The sequence below is a fragment of the Pagrus pagrus genome (genome assembly GCF_965226575.1).
Source record: "Pagrus pagrus genome assembly, chromosome: 24".
NCBI classification, from domain to species: Eukaryota; Metazoa; Chordata; class Actinopteri; order Spariformes; family Sparidae; genus Pagrus; species Pagrus pagrus.
Window position 1 is genome coordinate 10,089,205 of NC_140206.1, and position 23,129 is coordinate 10,112,333.

At 44.0% G+C, this 23,129-nt stretch overlaps 3 protein-coding genes across 4 annotated transcripts in view; all 3 read left to right on the forward strand.

Annotated features, from left to right (window-relative positions):
- LOC311253273 (uncharacterized protein) overlaps nt 1–9,539 on the forward strand; it is a 32,842-nt gene extending 23,303 nt beyond the window's left edge. For both annotated transcript variants that reach the window (XM_084347117.1, XM_084347118.1), the window contains 20 exons: nt 394–462; nt 637–705; nt 786–857; nt 941–1,009; nt 1,115–1,186; nt 1,267–1,335; nt 1,587–1,655; nt 2,083–2,151; nt 2,661–2,729; nt 3,180–3,248; nt 4,001–4,069; nt 4,162–4,230; nt 4,316–4,396; nt 4,594–4,629; nt 5,063–5,099; nt 5,285–5,842; nt 6,112–6,380; nt 6,470–6,686; nt 8,175–8,369; nt 8,533–9,539. In XM_084347117.1, coding sequence (XP_084203243.1) covers nt 394–462; nt 637–705; nt 786–857; nt 941–1,009; nt 1,115–1,186; nt 1,267–1,335; nt 1,587–1,655; nt 2,083–2,151; nt 2,661–2,729; nt 3,180–3,248; nt 4,001–4,069; nt 4,162–4,230; nt 4,316–4,396; nt 4,594–4,629; nt 5,063–5,099; nt 5,285–5,842; nt 6,112–6,380; nt 6,470–6,686; nt 8,175–8,369; nt 8,533–8,540 — 2,235 coding nt within the window. In that variant the 3' untranslated portion in view covers nt 8,541–9,539. The remainder of the gene's footprint in view (nt 1–393; nt 463–636; nt 706–785; nt 858–940; nt 1,010–1,114; nt 1,187–1,266; nt 1,336–1,586; nt 1,656–2,082; nt 2,152–2,660; nt 2,730–3,179; nt 3,249–4,000; nt 4,070–4,161; nt 4,231–4,315; nt 4,397–4,593; nt 4,630–5,062; nt 5,100–5,284; nt 5,843–6,111; nt 6,381–6,469; nt 6,687–8,174; nt 8,370–8,532) is intronic.
- Nucleotides 9,540–12,282: 2,743 nt separating this feature from the next.
- Nucleotides 12,283–17,702, forward strand: LOC311253274 (kelch-like protein 41b). The gene is made up of 6 exons (XM_084347119.1): nt 12,283–13,519; nt 14,730–14,887; nt 15,222–15,329; nt 16,047–16,232; nt 17,010–17,156; nt 17,261–17,702. Exons 1-6 carry the CDS (start codon nt 12,413–12,415, stop codon nt 17,370–17,372), a joined length of 1,818 nt encoding a protein of 605 aa, XP_084203245.1. The 5' UTR covers nt 12,283–12,412; the 3' UTR covers nt 17,373–17,702.
- Nucleotides 17,703–21,020: 3,318 nt separating this feature from the next.
- LOC311253189 (2-oxoglutarate receptor 1-like) lies at nt 21,021–22,662 on the forward strand. The gene has a single exon (XM_084346975.1). It carries the CDS (start codon nt 21,086–21,088, stop codon nt 22,091–22,093), a length of 1,008 nt encoding a protein of 335 aa, XP_084203101.1. The 5' UTR covers nt 21,021–21,085; the 3' UTR covers nt 22,094–22,662.
- The last annotated feature ends 467 nt before the right edge of the window (nt 22,663–23,129 follow it).

The following is a 23,129-nucleotide window of genomic DNA, read 5'->3' on the forward strand; positions in this document are numbered from 1 at the left end:
TTTGAAGAAAGATCATATCTCTGGTGCTGTCCCTTAGCTATCCAATTTTTAATAAGAACTGATCACCTGTTGAATTCAAAACAAATAGGAGGCAGCATATCGCTAACTGTTGCTAACTGTAGCTGCTGTTAGCTAGTTAGCTCAGTTAGCCGTGGAGCTAGCAGTCTGGACTGGGAGACTGCGAGTGTGGGTGTTAACATCACTAGCACAGGAGCTTTAGACCAGGTTGGGTTGGGGCTAGCTGGTTAGCATGCTAACTTCGGTATATATTTTTGCAGCACAATGCATAGACGTCATAACTTCTATGTTTTCAACTAAAATTCTTACATATTGCACCTTTAATTTTAAATAGATGGCTTCTGTTTTTGTGACTGCATCTGTTGATCCTTGCAGGGCGTGGAAGGACCAAGGGGGCCAATAGGGAGCAGGGGGCCCCCAGGAGAGGGCCTGCCTGGATCTAAGGTTGGTACATACACGCTCAGTGCTGTTAAGTTTCAATATTAAGCCAACACCATCAAGACCCATGTGAACATTGTGTCTGGATCTCAGAAATCATAGCTACGCACCTGCAGAGTATGATAAGAATGAGAACAAGTTACCAAACTTAAGACGATGTTGTCATGTTGTTTCACACAGGGGGATCAAGGTTTGCCGGGCGAAGTTGGCGCCCCAGGAGAAAGAGGGGCTGGAGACACTGGAGCTAAGGTGAGTCGACCAACTATATTTTTACTGTGCTTACATTTTCTAATCCGTAAACTAACACGGATCCGTATATGTGTCATCAGGGTGAGCCAGGATCAACAGGAATGTCTGGTTTACCGGGCCTGCCAGGGGAGGACGGAGCCCCTGGGCAGAAGGTAAATTTACTGACCACCTGCTGTATCTACATGTGTCTGTCTGGCCCGATATCAAGCCGATAAATAAACCTTGTCTTCTTTAGGGTGAGCCAGGAGCTGTAGGTCTCAGGGGGCTGGAGGGGGCAGCTGGAATCGGCACCCAGGGTGAAAAGGTAAGGTTGCATGTCCTGCTAAACTTTAGCAAGTGCTGACCTTTATATAATATGTCAAGTCACAGCTATCAGATTAGTAACTGTATTCCTGATGTGATCTCTAAGGGTGACCAAGGCCAAAGAGGAATCAGGGGCTTGACTGGTCCACCTGGTATTGCCGGACCGTCAGGACCAAAGGTGAGGAGCGATTAAACCATGAGACCCCGTCCATGGCGAAGAAGTTTAGAAAGATAATTTCTTGTATTTATCTTCATCAGGGAGAACCAGGGTCACAAGGCAGGCTGGGTCTTCCTGGTCCACCAGGCCGGTTCGTCGCAGGGCCCAAGGTAACTCCTCCGTACCACTACTGTAGTAACGTTAGACAACTGTTTCCTGTTTTGATTGTTATAATGCTGTTAAAAATGTCTCCACTTGATAGACAGTGAATTTAAAGCAACATTATGTAGAACTTAACATTTTGTGTGATCTGGCGCCCCCTGCAGTTCCTGAGTACAACACCACTGTCGTAAATACAAATCCCAGGTCTGTAACAGTTTGTCAGAGGTAATGTATGAACATGTATGTTCATGTGTTCTAGGGTGATATCGGCCCAAGTGGTCCTCCTGGTCCAATCGGGGAGACCGGCTACGGACTTCCTGGTCCAAAGGTAACAGTATGAACCTCCATTCTCAGAAACAACATTGTATTTAAAGGTCCAGTGTGTAGGATTTAGTGGCATCTGCCCGTCAACACACACTTGAAAGTCTGTTTTTTGACATGTTATCACAGCTGAACGTCTAATGACTATAATGAGTCGCAGATTATTTCCCAGCATCCAGCAACAAATCTGCATACATCCTGTTGTGCTGCTCCGGCTCCAAAACCCCAGTTTATAAAATGCAACAGCAGCATGTTTTATAGTCGACTCCTGACTTAATGTATTGCACAATACTTGCAATACAGAAGCATGCAGAGCACGTGTCCATTTACATCCACATTCCTCTCCAGCCTCCTTTGAACGTCCCCCTCTGTAAATCACGTTGTATCCTTTTGCATGAATGAATTACTGACTTGTGCCTATTTGTCGGTTGTAGGGCGACCGCGGAGATTCAGGCCCCTCAGGTCCATTCGGTCCCAAAGGAGACGGCTATCCCGGCCCCACGGTGAGGAACTGATTGAAACACCTGTCCGCTCGTAAATCTGTGGCTTCATACGTCCGTCTACACGTGACATACAGTCATCTGTCTTTCGTCTTCTGTGTTCTACCCGTCAGGTCCAGCCATACATCCATCAATGAGACATTTATTACCGAAAGTTACAGTAGTTGACCCTTATATGTGTGTTTTTTTAATAAAGACCATAGCAAGGGAGAGACAGTGGAGGGAATCAGGGGCAAATACGGATGAAAGAAATCACATTTAGCTAGGGAGAGGCTTTTTTGGTGAGAGTTGGATGACAAGATCATGTTTGTGTGCTAAATATGAATCTACAGTCAGCAGATGGCTAGCTTAGCTTAGCACAAAGACTGGATATGACATCTAAAAGCTAATCAACTAACACAAATAAAATCTTGTTTAGTTTTCCAGATAAATGTTTAACTATTCCTTTAATAATTTTACCCTCTCTAAGAGTGTAAGAGTGTAACTCTTCCTTCATGTCCTGTGGTGTTTAGGGCCCGCCTGGTCTGCCTGGACTTCCAGGAGAACCCGGCCTTGAGGGATTGGGCATCCCTGGACCAAAGGTGAGACCTTGGATCTGTTGATGTTGACAAAAATGTGAAGTAATGAGAGTTTAGACATTGTTTCCAAGACGTCTCTGTGTTGTGTTGCAGAGATATCTACCGAAGTTAGCATGCTAACCAGCTAGCCTCGGCCATCATGTCTTGTAATACCACTTTGTCAGGCGACACATTACAGCAGTACAATGCAGACGGTTTCCTTGTGTGTGTGTTACGAGGCCAGAAGCAGAACATTATGCGCTGTTATGAAAAAGCCAAAGCAATCGTCAGATACTGTAAAATCAATTTCAGAGCCACGTTTGATTCTGCATTGTAGATAAGTGAAAGTATCTCCCCAGCGCTCGTTTGTTTGAGGAAACTAATTACAGGAAACAAGCTTTTTACTTCATTTATTTGATGGATTGTAAAATTGCTGTGTTGCAAGCGTTCATGTATCTTCCTGGTGTTTTGCAGGGGGATATTGGTTTCCGAGGGCTGCCTGGATTACCAGGACCTCCGGGCGAAGGCCTCCAAGGACCTCTGGTACTTCCTAACTTTCACCTTTTTTCAGATTTCGCATGGCTTCGGACTCAAATGACTTCTAACTCTGGTCTGTTTCTGCAAACACAAGTCAAGGACAACACTGCAATGTGTTTACTTATGCAGGAAGTCCTTGTGTAATTTTATTTGACGTACAACCAGATGGTGGTGATTGAGTCTTCAGTGTAGTCAGACTGAAAAAAAAAAAAAAGAGTGCTTCATCTTGTGGGCCGTATATCCAAAGGCTGCCAGTTCATTTGTTCGGGGTATTTATCATGATTCCCCCCACAGCGCTCTGACACATCGGTGCAGAGTGTGAATCTCTGCAGACATATGTGTCTGATGAGAAGCACTTGGCCTAACAGGCCTAGCCGAAGCAACACCCAGCACCCACATGTCCTCAGATATCACATCCAAATTCCCCGCAGGCTCCAGATCAGCGTTTCCACCGGCCCGAGCGCCGTCGCTGTCACGCGGCAGTCGGCGTCATTTAATTGACGTCCCGAAGAAGCAGATAATGTTGGCAGATTTCAGCCCTTATACATGTGCGACACGGAAGTTGACGTTAAACCCCTAATATGTAGCGTGGATCATGACTTCAAGGTTTAGTTTCTACCTAATGGTTGAAGTCTGGAGCATTTTTAGTCCTGTCTGCCCTAAAATATGATCCTACATCCAAATGGATTCTTAAGATCCAGTTAGTTGACAAATATATAAATGTATGTTCCTACTGTTGTGTGTCCTCTGTCCTGCAGGGTAACACAGGGCGGCCTGGCCCTGCAGGTCCAACAGGGCCTCCAGGAGTAGGAGTTCAAGGACCAAAGGTAGGCTGTGATTTATTGTCCTTCATGTATCTGTAAACTCTGTCTCAGAGGTCTTTAACATGCTAAATAGTTTATTAATGTGTTTCATTCAGGGTGAACAGGGGCCCCAGGGTGTGACCGGGCCGAGGGGAATACCTGGGGAAGGCTTTCCTGGAGCGAAGGTGAGTTTGTCAGGGACTTTTGGACGTGTGTGTGAGTGCGTATTGCGTTCTCATCACTGATGTTGTTCCACACTATGTGTGACAGGGTGACCGTGGATCGTCGGGGGAGAGAGGGCTGAAGGGAATCAAAGGAGATCTGGGAGACCCTGGAAACACTGGGACACCGGTGAGTGACACTAATGATGCTTTTATCTGAATGTCCATTCATCGTGTGCTGAACACATGAAACAGGGTTTGAACCTTTCTTGGCACTAAGTCAGCAGATATTTGTCAGGTAATGGACTTTAAATTGTGTAGAAAAGCAGCATAATCAGAATCATTTAACATTTTATTCTGTGTGTGTGTGTTTGTGTGTGTTCTTAGGGTCGACCTGGTGTTAAAGGAGAAGCAGGCCTCACTGTGAGTCTTCTCTCTTTTCCTTATACGTTATATTCAAGTACTCTTTGGGCGGCTTCATACTTCTGCTCCAGTAAACCTCTGGGGAAAATACCCAAACATCCAGTCTGCTCTGATTGGTCAGCTCACACACGCCTGAGCCAGCACCGCTAACAACAACAGAGCAGCTGTGCTAAATCAATTCTCACGTGCCAAACTAGCTGCCATGCATAAATTATGTAAATGTGTGATGTAGTGTGATGTCATAAAGTCACAGAATTAAAGGCAGGACTACTGACGAGGCGTTTAAGGAGCGGCGTTTTCCTGTGGGAGAGAGGAGTTCTCCTTCAATCATCTATCCAGTTGACATTTTTCACATGATCTGATCTTGTTCCGGCACTGAGTTTCTGCTCATGGTTATTTAAACGCTCACCCTCTGTCGCTGTATTTATTTCAGAGAGAGGACATCATCCGAATGATCAAAGAGATCTGTGGTAAAGTATCTTGTGATCTTTGCAATATTCATTCCACTTCTCAGTATTGACTCGATGTTATAAGAGACGATGAAGTTCCTGAGTCTCGTCTTATCTGTAAATCATTAGCTCGGCTTCCACAGAGTGATACTCATCAAACTGACATTTCAGCCATGATCTCATACACTGATGCGATGTGTTTCCAGGATGTGGGATCAAGTGTAAGGAGAGGCCGATGGAGCTGGTGTTTGTCATTGACAGCTCGGAGAGCGTGGGCCCCGAGAACTTTGAGATCATCAAGGACTTTGTGAACGCCCTGGTGGACCGAGTCACGGTGGGCCGCAACGCTACCAGGATCGGCCTGGTGCTGTACAGCCTGGAGGTGAAGCTGGTGTTCAACCTGGCCCGCTACGTCACCAAACAGGACATCAAGCAGGCCATCAGGAACATCCCGTACATGGGGGAGGGCACCTACACAGGCACGGCCATCCGTAAAGCCACGCAGGAGGCCTTCTACAGCTCCCGCCTGGGAGTCAGCAAGGTGGCCATCGTGATCACCGACGGACAGACGGACAAGAGAGAGCCGGTGAAGCTGGATTTAGCCGTACGAGAAGCACATGCTGCCAATATCGAGATGTTCGCTCTGGGGATCGTCAACACGTCCGACCCAACGCAGGCCGAGTTCATGAGGGAGCTGAATCTGATCGCGTCTGACCCGGACTCTGAGCACATGTTCCTCATCGACGACTTCAACACTCTGCCAGGTTAGAGACACTTAAGTTTGGTTGTGTTTTGGTGCTGCACAATTTATTTTTCAATTTATTACTATTCATCTTCTGGGCACGTTGAGTGTCTGCACAACATTTCACGGCCCACACAGCCCGTAGTTGTTCAGATACGTCAGTCCAGAAGAAAATTGTGGACCGACTGACATCCCTAAAGCTAGCATGGCTAAACACGCACAATGAGTGTTCGGACGACACATCCCGTCTCCCTGGCTCTGACTTCTCCTCTCTCTGTCTTTCTGTCTCAGCTCTGGAGTCCAAGTTGGTCAGCCAGTTCTGCGAGGACGAGAACGGAGCCCTGATATACAACAGAGTGACAAACGGCTACAACGGCTATGGAAACAACGGCAACAACGGCCACAGGAATGGCAACAATGGGAACTATGCCACCGGTGGCTTTGGGTACCGTCCTGTGACTGTGAAAGAGGCCGGCACCAACACTGATGCCAGCACCCACGGCGGCGGAGGCCGGGTAGAGACCACCCTGCATGGCAGCAAGGGATCCAGCACAGCACATGTATGGACCACACAAGTGCAAATTCACACACAGGATAATTATATAATGTTACAGTGTTTAATGTGATTGGCTGGTTTTGTCCCCATCAGGGAGGAGGAGGACATCAGGTGATCACTGACTCAACAAGCTGGTCGAACGAGCGCGGGGACACGTTTACCCGCCACACCTCAGACGTCAAACCCGTCCCTCCATCCAGAGAGGGCTCCTCCTCGTCTTCATCATCATCTTCTTCTACAAATTTAACCGTATCAACCTCAGGTGTATCTGTACAGCATGTGCCTGCACCAAGGCCAACTCTTCCCAAAGGTACACACGGTCTAGTCTGCTCTTAGACTTTTAATATTCGAGTTTTGTTCTCAATTATGTTTAATAGCGGCTGCATGCAGGGACAAGACGCCGCCGTATCTCCATTCACAAAACAGTGCAGTCATCCACAACAAACGCAGTGATAGTAATTACAGAGAAACACTATCAACAGAGGAAAATGAACAACAAGTGAAGTCGTTTCCTGTAAATGACACAGACGCTCCTCAGGCTACAGAAATGAGATGAATCACACCTCCAGGTTCCATTAAAATAAAGTATCTGTGTTTGGGTTTTATTATTGTGTTTATGAGGGCGTCCACAAACTTGTGAGAATGAACTGTTGTGGCTATTTTCAAAGGAAGCTTGATTTATAGAGTTGAATCATCAAGTTGTAATATGTTAGAATCGTAGTTGTAACATTAAAAAACTATTATTAACAGAATGTGAAGAAGTAACAGTGCAGTCATCATGACGTCTGTTTTGTATTGCAGAGATATCTGCTTAAGTTAGCATGCCAACCATCTAGCCTCGGCCTGTTCCGGTCCAAAGCTCCTGTGCTAGCGGTGTAAACACCAACACTTTCCCAGCTAACGCTAGCTACCTGCATGGCTAATTGAGCTAACCCACAGACGGCAGCTACAGTTAGCAGCAGTAAGCGGTTACTCTAGGGATACGCTGCCCCCTGTTTGTATTGAGAATGCATTCGACAGGTGGCTAACTTTTACATATTGCACCTTTTAATTATATTTATGCACAATTAAGACTCATTTTCCATACAGTTGTTATGTCAGTAGCCCAGCTACGGTTTCATTTGTGTGAACCAGCTGTTGAGTCTAACCCTAGCTAGCTTAACTTGACATTGCTAACACCAGCAAAGGTTAATGTTGCCAACACTTGCTAACGTTAATGTTGCTAACCCTAGTTAAATTAAGTTAATGTTGCTATCACTAGCAAAGGTTAATGCTGCTAACCCTAGTTAGCTTAAGTTAATGTTGCTAACAAGAGCAAGCGTTAATGTTGCCAATGTTAGCTAGCTTGCGTCAGGGCAGTTAGGAAGACAGTTGATTGCTGACGACATACTTATATAATAACAATCATTTCCGATCATAATAAAGTTTTTAAGGACCAAAGAAGCTTATTTGAACGTGGCCTCTGTAGAAAACCAGTGGCTGTATCTGCACTGACTCCAGTTTTGGAGGGTGGAACAGTGACGGTCTGGCTCTGGGGTTATGTTAAGTGCTTTGTGATTGGCAGGCTCAGTAATGAGGTCGTGCAGGTGAGGAACAGGGACAGCAATTATTTTTGATGCAGTGTGGATGGTTTTATACAATCTGCTACTTCCTGTGAAGAACCAGATGTTGCCTCAGAACAGAGCTGAAGACTTTGAGGTGGGATTTGGGGGCCGGGTCATCAAAGGGAGAAAGATAGCGAAGTGTTTTTTTGTGATCTGACCTTATTTTTTCCATCATGTGACATCTTTTCCTGCAGAGACCGTACCTCTGGACCCCCGCTGCAGCTTGGTTCTGGACCAGGGCTCGTGTCGGGACTACAGCATCCGCTGGTACTACGACAAGCAGGCCAACGCCTGCGCCCAGTTCTGGTACGGAGGCTGCAACGGCAACAAGAACCGCTTCGACACAGAGGAGGAGTGCAAGAGGACGTGTGTGATCAGCAGATCAACAGGTACACTCGTGATTCATCCGCATGTCATTCACACCTCATCTGTCAAATCTGTCGCTTTCTGATATTTCTTTCTATTTCCTCTAAAGAAATGAGGCAGTTACAACTTTTATTGCTCCCAAATGTTTCAGAGTATTAACGTTCTTCGTGTGCTTTTATTTTCCAGGGGGCTGAGTGAAGGCATCTGCCATACATCTGCTGTAGATACTTCAAGGAGGGGCAGCTAATACCAGCCATTTCTCACAGTAAAGTCTCTCAGGCATATACACATGTGCACTGATGCTCTTTATCACCTTTACATTCCAGGTCCTGTCTCTGCGCCCCCCCACCTCCTGTAGCACTTATTGTAAAATCATCCTCTTATCACAGTGAAAGAGAGCTCTAGCGTTAATAGATACCTCCATTATTGTTGTTGTTTCATATCAGCATCTAACTCCATTTACTCAGGAATACACATGGCCGCTCTCTCTCTGTGTGTCCAGTCCTCTGATGATTCAACACCTACGAGACATGATCGCTTTTCTTCCCTTCATACTCAGCCTGCGAGCACTGCAGAGATTGTGAAAAAATGGACTGTTCACTCGACATGACCAATAATAACTCCGGTGCCTTGTCAATGCCAGGAGCGTTAAGCGCCACAATCAATCAATACGCCACAAAGACACAGCGTAGCTACTCGTTTCTCTACTGTTGGGTGTATTAGTGCGTAATCACAGGAGCCAATAACACACAGCAAGAAATGAAGCCTCTCATCACTTATATCGATAAAATATTATATAGTTTGTTGTTTTGATATAAAAATGACTGATGCTCTGTAACTTCATGGAATAATTTTATGCATTTGAATGTGTTTTTTTTGTTTTTGTTTAATTTTTCTGAATGAAAATGTGATGTTTTGTGTTTTTACATTGTGTCTCTCTCTCACCACTAACTGTCTCCATTCGTCCAAGCAGTAACCCCCCCCAACATGACACTGATGGACAGACACACATAAACACACACTGCCCTCTACTGGGTAACACAAGCTGATGTCACTGTACACAACAACACACTGTATGAGCAGGACTTCACTGTGTTACCCAGCTGTGCTGACTGTTTGAATACATGCTGTACTGTTTATAACGTGGTCGACGTTTGATGTCAAACACTTTTAATAAATCTGATCTAAACTAACACAGTATGTGCAGAGGCTTCGGGATCCATGGTGAGGGAGTGTATGTAAATTATTTGTGCGAGGGGGGCAGAAAAATGAGACGAGCCAAAAGTTATTTTTATTGAGTCTAAGGCAGGAGAAGAAAAATCTACAAGCCAAAAGTATTTTTGTTGCTTGTTTTAGTGTGCAAACGTATGTTTAGCATCACTTTAAAGAGACAATTATGAATAGAAAACATGGGATTTGCTACTTTTATTCTGAAAGTTTTCAATCAGAAATAGAAAAAGTAGATTATTCCCCCATTTATCAAACAACTGGAACCAATATGTCAATTTTGTGACGCAGATTAAACATGGATTGTCACGTTCTGCACGAGCTAGCATGTTAGCCAAACTGTAACAAAACACTGAAACGTAACAATAAAAACAAATTCCATTATGTCATCCATTAAAACTTTATTAATTCTCATTTAAACACAGTGGCTGGAGTCACTGCTGACAGGGATCATTTCACATTAGTTGGTCGCTCGCTACCTTCACTTACATTCTGGTTTCAAAAAGATGTGATTGCATGTAAGCTTATGAGAAAATGACCCTACTTCTCACTTCATTTATAAGCTCAATAAACATTTTCATAATGTGTTTATGGTCTCAATCTCTAGTTTCAAGTCCTCTTCATTAAAGTGTGATGTCCATTTTGTAAATAAAGGTCCCATGTAGAGTGAAATAGACGATGAAGCTGGGTATGCTTCAAGGCGTGGCTAGCTTGTGTGACAGGTTGCTACCACAGTCAGATACAATCAAGATATCTCAACCAGCGCAACCCTAACATATGATTCAACCCCACGCCCCCTCAATACTCCACAAATCTGAACCCATATTTGCAGAACATGTTTCAGGACTTTGCTTTTCTTCACCTACTGTGGCTTGAGGGGAAGCGGCAGAGTCTTCTCTCCCCCCCTTCTGCTTGAATTACATGTCAGACACTCCTCGACAAGTGGCGTAGTCCGATCTATCTTTAGTGCTGCCCACGGGAGAAATGTTACCAAACTCCACACGCTCCTTTCACTTTATCAGGCCGCAGAAATAAGACTCAACAACGTAAGCTCTCATTGATCCCGACACATCGGCAACGGCCTCCTTTCTTTAATTGAGGCTGTGAGCAAACTGACACCATTTATCTTCTAGGAAACACAGCGAGGGATTATTTTCTTACTATTTATCTGTTTGTTTTAAAGAAGTTGAACAGCAGAGCAACACAACCGAGCAGCTGGACAATAATACACCCCACAGGGAAAAAGGAGAAGCATGCTGATTGGTTGACGGAGCAGATTGCATGTGTGGCTCTCACCTGTTTCTGCAAACAGCTGCTGATCCCAAAAACCTGTCTGGGCCATTTTTAGCTACTATGTTTTTGTGTCCTTCAAACTCACTTAAATACTGAGACACTGATGAGATATTGAATTGATACATTAAGCTGAGGGGAAAAACAGAGATGAGCTAAAAGGCAATTAGAGTTAATATGATATAGAAATTAAAGCAAAAAAGGAACTTTAAAAACTAACATTTGTGGATTTTCTCAGTAAACTTATGCTTAAAACAGTGACTTTAAGTCATTAAGTCTCATTTTATAACAAGCTTATTAATTATTAGTAAATTAAAGCAGAATTATACATAAACCTCAAATTATTATTATATATTATATAGTTAAGGGGAACTTGAACTATGAACATAATGTGTGTTAAAGTGTTAATTATTCAAGTATTATACATAAATGTATTGTAATAATTTCATTTATTGTAATTTTTCATCTTTTATATTTAACTTAAACCTACTTAATAGAATTAGTTGAAACATTTACACTTAATTAAAGTATCTTACCGTCTTTTTTGAGTGTAGTTTAGTAGAATTTAGAGCCGAAACACAATCAACATGGGTTAGGGTTAAATGAGAAATACTTACAAATAATAGTATATAAATAAAAGCAAAAAAACGAGGTAACTGGACTTAAATAATGAGAAGATTTGTGGATTTTCTCAGTAGGTACTTTAATCGGATCTAGCGCTGAAACATCATCAACAGACCCAATAATACTCAATATTTTCAGGTTCCAGACTGTGAAATCTGAGTATTTGCTGCTTTTTCTTCGTCATATACGACAGTTACACTTGCAGCCCCGTGTGACTCTAATTATATTACCTATGATGATAAATATAGATGCTAACTGTCTTGGTTGCTTAGTCACTGTATCTGAATCTTTGTCGTACAAAGTCGTTACGATAAATATATTGTGTTTGAGTATTACTTTGGTACAAGTGAGAGTCACCCACATGAATTGTATAAGGTATGTAGCAGAAGAAACACCCAGGTAAGTAAAGTACTTGAGTACTGAGCGTACTGCTAAATCAGTGAAGTTAAGGTGACAGGACGGGATGAATCTTATATTTTTAATGTGTGACAGCGTCCGCTCTAAATATCCTCCCGGTCAGACGTCCGACCTGAGTTGAGCTATTCGAGGGCTTTGACAGCATTGTCTCCGCTGTTCGTCGGCCACATGACACTTTGGGAGCTGAATCACGGTGGCAGATCACCAGCCCCACAAGCCAGTTGCTTCTTTCAGTCTGTGACAGCAGCTGCTCGAGCCGAGGCCGGCGCTGTGCTGCGCTGTGATTCGGCCCAGTCAGATTCCACGGGAGCTGCAGCAGGCAGGGGGCCAGATGCAGCTATATTTAGAGTGGGGTGGGATTAAATTGCAGGGTCTTCACACTGGGAACCTTTTCACTGCCCTGCCTTTTCTAGCCAGGACCGACTGCCAAAAGGACCTGTGGCCACCGTCTCCTTCCTCTCTCCACAGACCCCCTTGTTCACCCATCGTTTCCCCCTCCTGACACGCCATGGACCCCAACGCCATCAAGGAGGAGCTGCGCCTGTTCCAGAGCACCCTGCTCCAGGACGGGCTGAAGGAGCTGCTGAATGAGAACAAGTTCGTGGACTGCACCCTGAAGGTGGGCGACCGCAGCTTCCCCTGCCATCGGCTGATCATGGCCGCCTGCAGCCCTTACTTCAGGGAGATCTTCTTCACAGAGGACGGGAAGGAGGTGGCGAACACCAAGGAGGTGGTTCTGGAAGATGTCAACCCTTCCATCCTGGACATGATCGTCCAGTACCTCTACTCAGCCGAGATTGACCTCACCGATGACAACGTACAGGATATAATTGCTGTGGCAAACAAATTCCAGATCCCTTCGGTCTTTACCGTCTGCGTCAACTACCTTCAGAAGAAGCTGTCCTTGAGCAACTGCATGGCCATTTTCAGGATGGGCCTGGTGCTCAACTGTCCCAGGCTCGCCGTGGCAGCACGCAACTACATCGCCGACCGCTTCGAGTTCCTCTACAAAGACGAGGAGTTCCTCAAGCTCGCGCCCCACGAACTGTTCGCCATCATCGGTGGAGACGCGCTGAACGTGGAGAAGGAGGAGCTGGTGTTCGAGGCGGTCATGGCCTGGGTCCGCCACGACAAGGAGCGCGTCAAGGTCCTGAAGGATGCTTTCAACTGCATCCGCTTCCGCCTGCTGCCGGAGAAGTACTTCAAAGACAAAGTGGAGACCGACGAGCTCATCAAGGCCGACCCGGAACTCCAGAAGACGATCCAGGTCGTCCAGGATGCCTACAAGGGGAAACTTCCAGAGAAACCCAAGAAGGAGGAGGGGAAGGAGGGGGCTGCAGCAGCAGGCGAGGAGGAGGAGAGCCCGTTCCCCGGCTTTCTGAATGACAGCCGCAGACACGGCATGTACGCACGCGAGTTCATCCTGATGATCAATGATACGGCGGCGGTGGCGTATGACGTCAGTGAGAACGAGTGCTTCCTGGCAGCCATGTCGGAGCAGGTGCCGCGTAACCACGTCAGCCTGGTGTCACAGAGGAACCAGCTGTACATCATCGGAGGATTGTTTGTGGATGAGGAAAACAAAGATGTGCCCCTGCAGTGTTACGTCTTCTCGGTAACCTGGTTTTTCTCTCATTTGATAGTTTTTTTTTTTAAAAACGCTGCATGAAAATGAACTATTCAAAGAAATTCTTTGACATTTAGGGAAAGTTGTATTCACTTTTTGTTTTTTGCATTTCAAGCCCTCAGTTACTCACAATATGAATGTGGAGTAATGAAAGAGTCGAAAGGAGTATTTGAAACATAAATCTCATTTTAACCTTCGGCCTCAAAACGTCCTATAAAAGATGGGTTAGCCTAGCTGTCAGCAGATTAATGTCCACAACTGTCCTATTGATTAGGTATAGCCTTTATTATTTCTCTATTTCTCTCACTCCAAGCATTTGAAAATGAAGTCTAAAATACAGGACAAATCACTTTTATTGATTTAGTAATCAATCATTTTATTTTTCAGTACGGGACAGGTAGCAACCTAAATTGAACCATTAACTAAAAAGCCAGAGCTAGGAGACGGCTAGCTTAGCTAAGCACAAAGACCAGTAGGCTAATGAGGAAACAGCTAGCATGGCTGTGTCGTTTTTACACTTTTTATGTATTAAACAGAGCTATGAACACGATTAAACGAGATATAAGTGTATATACGTTAAATGATCTTTAGTTGTGCTGGAAGGAGGATTTTACAGAGACACGCTAGCTGTTTCCTCCTGCTCCAGTCTTTATGCTAATCTAAGCTAACCGCCTGTTCGCTGGCTTTCATGTTTATCGGACATGCATGACTCTGGTATCAATCTTCTCATCTAACTCTCAGCAAGAAAACAACAAAGCATATTTCCCAACAAGTCCAGCTATTTTTAAAAAGACAGTCTTTGTAGTATCTTAAATATCTATAGCTACACAGCTCGTGTTAGCTAGCTCTTTGTGTACTACATTTCAGTTCCTTACTCAAACTCAAACCACAGATAAAGCAGAAAGGGAAAGATGGAGCAGAAATTCAAAGTAATTTTTTCGGTTTACAACCTCAAGAAAGATTGCAGGTTTTTCTGAATCCTTCTGCGATCAATCGATGGGTTTATGTTTCCCACGTCGCCCATCAGGTTTAACCGACACAGACTCTGAAGGAAGTCATACCGGCTTTAAATACCTCTACTTTACAGCACAATCAATAAGTGGATACGATACAGTACCATTCTTCACGAGGAGATAAAAACACACCGCTAATGGATGCTAAGAGTTTTAATGTACGCTCATATTTCTTTCCCTCACAGCTGGATCCGCTCTCGTCTGACTGGGTTGCCATGCCGCCCATGCCTTCTCCGAGATGCCTCTTCAACATCGGGGAGTGCGAGAACCTGCTGTTCGCCGTGGCCGGAAAAGACCTCCAGACCAACGAGTCGCTGGACACCGTCATGTGCTACGATGTCGAGTTAGTGTTTGCTTTTCATCACCCCACCACTCCCTTTCCTTAGATTTCTCACCTGTCTCTCACCTTTTGTGCAAACGAAGGTGACTTCCTTTAGAAATTAAAAAAGGAAATATGCGGCGTTTTAGACTAATTAATCATGTTTTGGTGTGATCTCACCTTCTTAATTGCCTCTGGTAGTTTTTTTCTTGGATGCAACTTATTTTTGCTTGTCTGATTTGGCTCCACCACATGGGAAATCACACATGGAGCAAAATAAGCGGCAGTAAATTCAGGGGGGAACAAAATAACCGTTATTAATTCTTATAATTGAAACTTTTCTATGTTTTTTCCTCAGCAAGATGAGGTGGAGCGAGACCAAAAAGCTTCCTCTGAAGATCCACGGCCACGCTGTCGTCTCCCACAAAGGACTGGTCTACAGCATTGGAGGAAAGACAGATGACAAGTGAGTAAATGAGTGTGTGTGTGTGTGTGTGTGTGTGACCTTACACTGTGGGCTGCAGCTGTTCGTGGTCTATCATCCCGGCAGACTGCAGGGCTGCACGGTACGTCACAGGCAGCAGTTACGCTGCGACAGTCCTGCACCGTCTGATATGTTACAATAATGGAGGAAAAGCAGAGCTGCACATCTCTTATTAAGATTTAATTCTGTATCTAATAATAAGCTTATCAACCACGCAAGTGTTTTTTCAGCTGTCTGTGCTAATCACGAGGAAACAGGTGCTTCTCCTGCCGCTGAATCTCAGTCTGAAAAAAGAAAGTGTGAAAGCCTTCATCGGAGTTTTTTAAAAAAGGACACACAACGCAATTAACAACTAGCGGGGAAATTAATTAAAGCTGCGAGACAAAGCGAGGATCCACTGAGCTGAAGAACTGAATCAAAATATTTATATATTAAGAAGAAAACCACATGTTAAGGAAGAAAAAACACTTCAAGCTAGAAAGGTGGCAGGATCCGCCACATATAAACAAAGTAAAACAGTATGAAATTGTGTTGTCCTTTAAGTCATGAAGACAAAGAGTTTGTTTATTTATTGTGCCAATGATTGCTCTGAGACAATAAATATTATGTTTCATTGTATTCCCATGTTATTGTGTGATAAGCTTCTTCACCTGCTATTTGTTGTATTTTTCATGTATTTTTTCAATTTTCCCTCCACAGCAAAGCCCTCAACAAGATGTTTGCGTACAACCACAAGCAGTCAGAGTGGAGGGAGCTGGCGGCCATGAAGACACCGAGGTCCATGTTCGGAGCCGTTGTGCACAGCGGCAAGATTGTGGTGGTCGGTGGAGTCAACGAGGAAGGCCTCACCGCTTCATGTGAAGCTTATGACTTTGCATCAAACAAGTACGATTCTGTTTCAACGTGTTATTTAATCATCATTAATCTCAGATACCACATATGATGGAGCGCCAAAGTGTTCAATATTACGTTATAAAAATAGGACATTTTGAAATAAACATGAATAAATTGTGTAAAATATATAATTAAACTAAAAACAACTCATCACGATAAAATCTTACTAGCTTACTCTGCTAGCAAGTGTTTTTTAGCTAGCTGTCAGTTAGCTAGCTAGCAAGGTCCTGTTGGCTAGCTCTCTTTTTATCTTGACAGATAAACGATGTGTCTTTCTTTGAAAAAACATTTTAGTAAGAAAACTGCTGTTGAATCAACCAGCTAGCTGCTGCCTTTAGCACTTAGCTTCACGATGAGTAGGCTAGTAATCCACTTAGCTAGCTAGTTAGCTGGATAGGTAGGTATCATGTGTAGCCGTATTAAGCTTATTATAAATAGTTAGTTTAAGTATACTGTACATTGTTTATTTACAGCAGCAGGCTCTGATTAGGAATAACTTGCTCTAGCTAACAGAAGCTAACTGGCTAATGTTGATTGCAGCTGTTGCGCTTGCTCCGGGGTGGGTAGTGTTATGAAACGCAACATTATGCAATTCAAAAAAGTAATCTATTATTTCAAATGACCTGTATTTATTTAGTAATGTTGTATTTCTATGTTTAATATTGACCTCTTTGGGCCTCCATAGATCTCAGTTACCCAAGGTACAAAAGTCGTATAATGAGTTCTCCATCTTACGTTTGACCTTCTCCTAATGTTTTATCTCCTCAGGTGGGAGCCCTTCACAGAGTTTCCTCAGGAGAGGAGCTCCGTCAACCTGTTGAGCAACGGCGGCTCCCTGTACGCCGTGGGCGGCTTCACCATGGTACAGACGGAGAGCAAGGAGGTGGCTCCCACGGAGGTCACCGACGTCTGGCAGTAAGTCCTCTCAAATTACGGCGATCGAGATTCACGCGTTCTCACTGGGCTGCCGTTGTGTTTGTTCTGGGATCTATCTGACTCTCCTCTTGGTTTCTCGTTAGGTACGAGGATGATAAGAAGCAGTGGAGCGGCATGCTGAGGGAGATGCGTTACGCTGCCGGCTCCTCCTGTGTGTCCATGCGCCTCAACGCTGCCAGGATGCCCAAACTGTAGACAGAACCACTCTTTCTTTTCTTTCTTTTCTTTCTTAACCCCCCCAACGACACCCTCTGACTCCCCCGTCCTCCCTCAGCGAGCTGCCTCAGAGGCGTCTCATCCTCTGCACTCGGATTTCTGTGTGTCGAGTTGATCTTTGACATTAATTTTTCTCTGAACTCAGACGATTTTTATCTGTGCTATAAACACTCTGTTCTGCTGCCTCTTCAAAGACTGCACCATCCCCACAGTATTAAAAAAAAAGAAGCCGCAATTTAGATTGATCTTTAAAAAGCTGTTTACATCATTTCTAGCTCCTCTTTTGTAAAATAAACATTTGTAAACTTCTGCTTCTTTCACCGCTTTGTGATTTTCTGTGTGATCTACAGAGAAAGTGACGTTACAGAGATCACACCGACGCGTCGAGGGCAGCCGAGAGGGGTGAAGATGTATATTTGTAGCTCTCTTTGTGCTGTCAGGTAAACACCGAAGTGGAACTGGGTTAATAGCAGGTGAAGTCTTGACATTTAAACGCAGCGTAATGATCTTCAAACACGCGTCACGCATTCTCGTCTGTGTCAACACGACCGTGGGTTACTGAGCTCAGGAAATGGAAACGACAAACATGCGTGGGGGAAGCTGCGGTCGGCCGGGATAATGGAACAGGAGATGGAGGATTTTACTCTACATGTAAATCAATAATTTGAATGGCTTGCACCTTTGCACTGCAGCTATAAAGGAAATAGAAGACATGTCGTTACAGTCATTAACACTTGAAGTTAATGCTGAGGGTTAAGTAGGAGCAAGAAACAATTACCTTAAATAATGAGGCGTGATTTCTACTTCTGCTGAGACTCGATCTCAAAGAAGTGTAAAACTACGAAGGCTAAATATTCCAGAGAAAAATGTACAAGTGCTCTTGAAGCGAGGAAGAGGAGCACAGAGTGAAGTGAAGGTCGATCAATCAGTTCAACTTCAAGAAAGCTCTGCAGGAGACGGCCACAGGGCAGAGCCCGGAGCTGCTGGAGGAAGAAACACCACGAGTTGAGGAGATCGCAGTTCTCAACTTTCACTCTCCTCAACCTGTCTGCAGGAAGAGCAAGCTCAGAGGTGGCTGCCGTTTTCAAACTGGCACATTTTCAATATTTAAAATCGGTTTCTGCCACCGGACACCGCTCATCATCTGCCGTCTGGCAAAAAATACAGAAGTAACCGTTGCCATGCCGCCAGACCTTTGCATGTCGAGTTCACAGGTATCTTGCACAACATGCTCACCAGTTTTGGTGTTAATAATTGATTTATCAGTAAAAGGTATTTCCAAAGTCTTGATTCACAAGTTTCTCATTACTTTCATTGTTCGATGGTGTGAAATTGCATCTTAGGTGTGAGGTCTGCAACAAAAACAGCACTTAGACTGATGACAATGTTCTTTAAGTGTTCACTTCCACGTTTCTTCTAAACTGCCTGATTACTTTAATCAGAAAGCGAGGTCTGTGTCTGCGCCAAATTTAGCTCGGCGGTGTCACGCTGAGGTAATCACACGCCTGTTTGAAGGAGAAACAAAGACCTCGATAGAAACTTTATTCTTCTGAACAAAAGCGACGCTGAACAGTTTTAATTTGTCGAGAAGCGATCAGCGCGTCGCCTCACAAACTCACCTGAAACCTGATCCGTGTAAATACATCGACCCTTGAGCTTTATCAGCTCAAGCATGACACCAGGAAGTTAGTGCACATGGCTGGAGGTGAGGCACACAACAGTGGGCTTTCACACTAAACTATGCTGGAGTTTCCCCCTTGGGTGTGGAGGACTGGAAGGAAAGAGGCGAGAGTAGGAGGAGGAAGGGATGTGAAAACAGAGATGAGTCGCTGAATGCTTGGAGTGAGCACTGATGAGGACACTGTCATTATAAGTAAGTGGAAAAGTCTCTTTTTCAAACTAACTTTATGATTTTAACACTCAACTAGATGAAATAGGGAGATTTTCTTTCACAAAACTCCAAATATAATCATTTTAATGAGTACAAGTTGCTGCCTTTAGAAAAATCGTATATGTAAATGACACCTTGCGCGTCTCATCACATCCATAACGAGAGCAGATTGTACTGACAGCGTTACAGGAAGCCAGGATGCTATAGGCGCTGTCATATCCTGAGGGGCTTCCAGAAACCAGACTGTTGAAAGGAGTGAAGAAGAGTTTGTTTGCTTCTTTCCCGCTGAGTTCGCTTGATTGTTTGTTTCTGTCACTGTCTGCTCGCCTCTGGGTTCATCTCATGCTCTCTCGTCTCCGTCCTTCCTTCAGCAGTAATTGCCAATGACATTGATATGACAGCTCAGGGAAAAAAGGAAATGATGATTTGCTCTCAGCTTTATTTTTAGCTCACCCAACAACATATACTGTATTTATTAATAGGGGGAATTAAAGAAGCATTTGTTTAGCATATTTGGAAACACTTAAGCTGAATGAATCAATAATTGTTATGTAAAAAGTGTGACTCATGCTGATAAGCCCACGGAGAATAACCGGTTGACCCGGGAGTTACTCTCAGCTCCACAGAGGCTTTACAGCTCATTGTTTTGTTTTTGTGCCAGCAGCTTTAATTTTTTTGGTGTAGGTGACTTTCAAGTGATAGTTGTGGTTGGTGGAGACCAAAACAGAGCAAAAAGGAGGCTAAATATTGTAATTATATTTGCTAAGTGACCATAAAATTGATTTTTTTATTTTAAAAAGCATTAAAAATGGTCTGTTATTAACACGAGCTGAGATTTTGATGTTTCTTTTAAAAAAATACATGAATAATTACCCCACTCAAGATTTTTTAAGCTTTTACGTTTTAAGGCTGATTGCTAACAAGCAGCTAAATGAGGCTGCATAAATTGTAAAGTTGTAATAACGACGGGAATCTGACAAATCATTATCATTTGACTGCTATCTGATTCATCAGCAACTGAAAAGATGATGGAGAGAGAAAATCTCAGGGCACATTGCGGCCACACTTCAAGGTAAAACAACATATTTCATAACCCATTAGATAACGTTAGCATTCACCCACTTCCTAGCTAACATTAAAGTTTTATTGTAAATTGTAAATAAATGTCCGAAGATGTGCATTGATATTTTAGTATTAATTTGCGCCTTTCAATTCATTTCAGTTACGTTAGCTAGGAAGTGGGTGAATGCTAATGTTAGCTGTTGTCTCACGTTAGCTAATGGGTTATCGAATATGTTGTTTTACCAAGAAATAAGGCCCATTCAATGATCTTTTCGGTGGCTGACCAATCAGGAAGTGGTGAAAGGAAAATTATTTGACCGATTCTATAAGTTTATTATTATTACGTTTTATACAACTTTAAACCTGAGACACAGCAGTAAGACATTTGAGCATGATGTCAAAGACAAATGGCCGCCGTGTGAATATGATCTATTACGCCAAACATGGAGACTCGTCTACTAGACTACTTTCACAGGTGGACTTGCAAACGATGTTAACTCTATCTTTCCAACTTATAGACTCATTAATTTATAGCAAAAAGTATATAGTTGGTTTGTAGCCTAACGTTAGCTACTTCTGCTAACGTTAGGCTACAAACAAACTATAAGTATAGTATATCATAAACTCTTTGTTTGCCACAGAGCTTATTTTTACTCAAGACCACATGTAAAATATTGTCTGGTTGTCAACAAATTAAATAAAAAATAAAATTACTTCTCACACTCAACAGGGCTCAGCCATGGCTAGCATCCTCTACCACGGAGAATATCACAACTGCACCAACGTGGACCAGCTGATGAAACGCTATTACCTACCGGTCACCTACAGCATCATCTTCATCGTGGGCCTGGTGGGCAACATAACCTCCATTGGCATTTACGTGACGAAGCTGCGTCCCTGGAAGAGCAGCAGCATCATCATGGTGAACCTGGCGCTGACCGACCTCCTCTACGTGCTCAGCATGCCCTTCCTGGTCTACAACTACAGCAACGGGGATTCGTGGATGCTCGGCGACTTCATGTGCCGCTTCGTGCGCTCTGGGTTTCATTTCAACCTGTATGGGAGCATCCTCTTCCTGACGTGTCTCGCCATTTTCCGCTACGTGGTCGTGATCAAACCTTGGCTGGCTGCACAGGTGCAGCGGAAGTTTTGGGGTGTGACTGCGTGCTCAGCCGTCTGGGTCATCGCCGCTGTCGAAATCACCCCCATGTTGACGATGATATCCTTGGATGAGCGTGACAACAAGACTTACTGCTTGGACTTTGCTAGCACCATAGCCATGAATAACATGCGGTGGTATGGCTGGGTGCTCACCGCACTCGGATTTGTACTCCCGCTTGTGGTGGTCTCCATGTGTTACATCGGGATAGTGAAGCAATTAGCTAAGGGGCCCTCCACGACCAGTCCATGTCGGATGCGAGCGCGACGTGTGACCGTGCTGATCCTGGTGGTGTTTGTGGTGTGTTTCCTGCCGTATCACATCTTGCGCGTGTTGCGGATAGAAACTCGAGGGATGAAAGACACACCGTGCATGGTGGAGCGCATCGTGCACGCAGCATATATCATCTCCAGGCCTCTGGCTGGACTCAACACATTTTTTAACCTGGCTCTGTACACTCTTTCCGGTGATAAGTTCAAGAGGGCCTTCCGCAACACCTTTTTCTGGAAAAGCTGGCTGACCAAGGCCAGGTCGCTGCTCCACGTGGCCATCGTCAGCCAGGAAGGAAGTGAGATGCCTGCTGCGTGACTGATGACGGTCCAACACCAGAGTTTACTTTCTTTGATTTGCAAACTTAACTCAGTTACGATGTCAGGAAAGCTGCATGACAGCTGTGGTTTCTTCACTGCGTGCCTCCAAGAGACAATAATCACTTTTGGTTTGTTTTGCAGAAACTGTGTGCCAACGCCTGAAATGTAAATATACATGACTAAAGGTTAAATCAGTAAGACGCCATTTCTTGATCTATCCGGAAAACACGTGAGCTAATTTACCAGACAAACAATGTCAAGGACTCTTTTGTTTGCAGCCAAAAAGATAGCCCTAGTTAAGGATTCGGTTTGTAGTCCTTGAACCTGGAAGAGTGTTTGCATAACTGAGCAGTGGCTTCCTTTTTCCTGTAAACTTTGGTGTTCCTGAAACATTTTTACTGATTAATCAGTGTCTGATTACACTGAAATATGGTGCACGCATATCATGTCCTTCTCAGGAAGTATTGTAATAGATTATTGATCCCCTCATTACGCATCAGGTAAAAATGTCGGTTTATATCGTTAGGCTATATAAGATATGTAAAACATGACAACTCGTCTGCGGTATTTAGTTCTTAATGCTAATTTGCCAACTCGACATGCTAACACACTTAACAAAGGTGGTGACTATTAAATCAGCTTCACATTAGCATGTCAGCATTGTCAATTTGCGCATGCTGGGGGGGCAACCGCCATTCCGACATGTCGCCATTCCGACATGAGGCCCTAATTGTCGGCAACACTTATACCTTTAATTAAACGTCCCACCATTCCGACAAATTTTTCCTCCTAAGGTCGGAATGGCGGTATTTTTTCGTTTTTTAAACGTGTTGCTATTCCGACACATCTTTTAAAAGGGTTAGGGTTATGGGTTGGGCGCCCTGCTGTTCTTAAGTACAGCCTCACAGAGTAGCTAGCATAGCTGTAAATTCTTCCCTTTGTCGTATCTCCAGTTAGTGTATTTTAACTATTATACCTGTATATTATATGTAGGCTATATTACACCTGTGAATAGCTAGCCTGTCTTAACTGTG

Bases quoted from the DNA above. Each gene is read 5' to 3' on its own strand.
- LOC311253274 (XM_084347119.1), top strand. From the start codon at position 12,413: ATGGACCCCAACGCCATCAAGGAGGAGCTGCGCCTGTTCCAGAGCACC. The intron at 16,233-17,009 runs GTACGATTCTGT...TTATCTCCTCAG, and splicing joins TATGACTTTGCATCAAACAA to GTGGGAGCCCTTCACAGAGT. The intron at 17,157-17,260 runs GTAAGTCCTCTC...GTTTCTCGTTAG, and splicing joins GAGGTCACCGACGTCTGGCA to GTACGAGGATGATAAGAAGC.
- LOC311253189 (XM_084346975.1), top strand. From the start codon at position 21,086: ATGGCTAGCATCCTCTACCACGGAGAATATCACAACTGCACCAACGTG.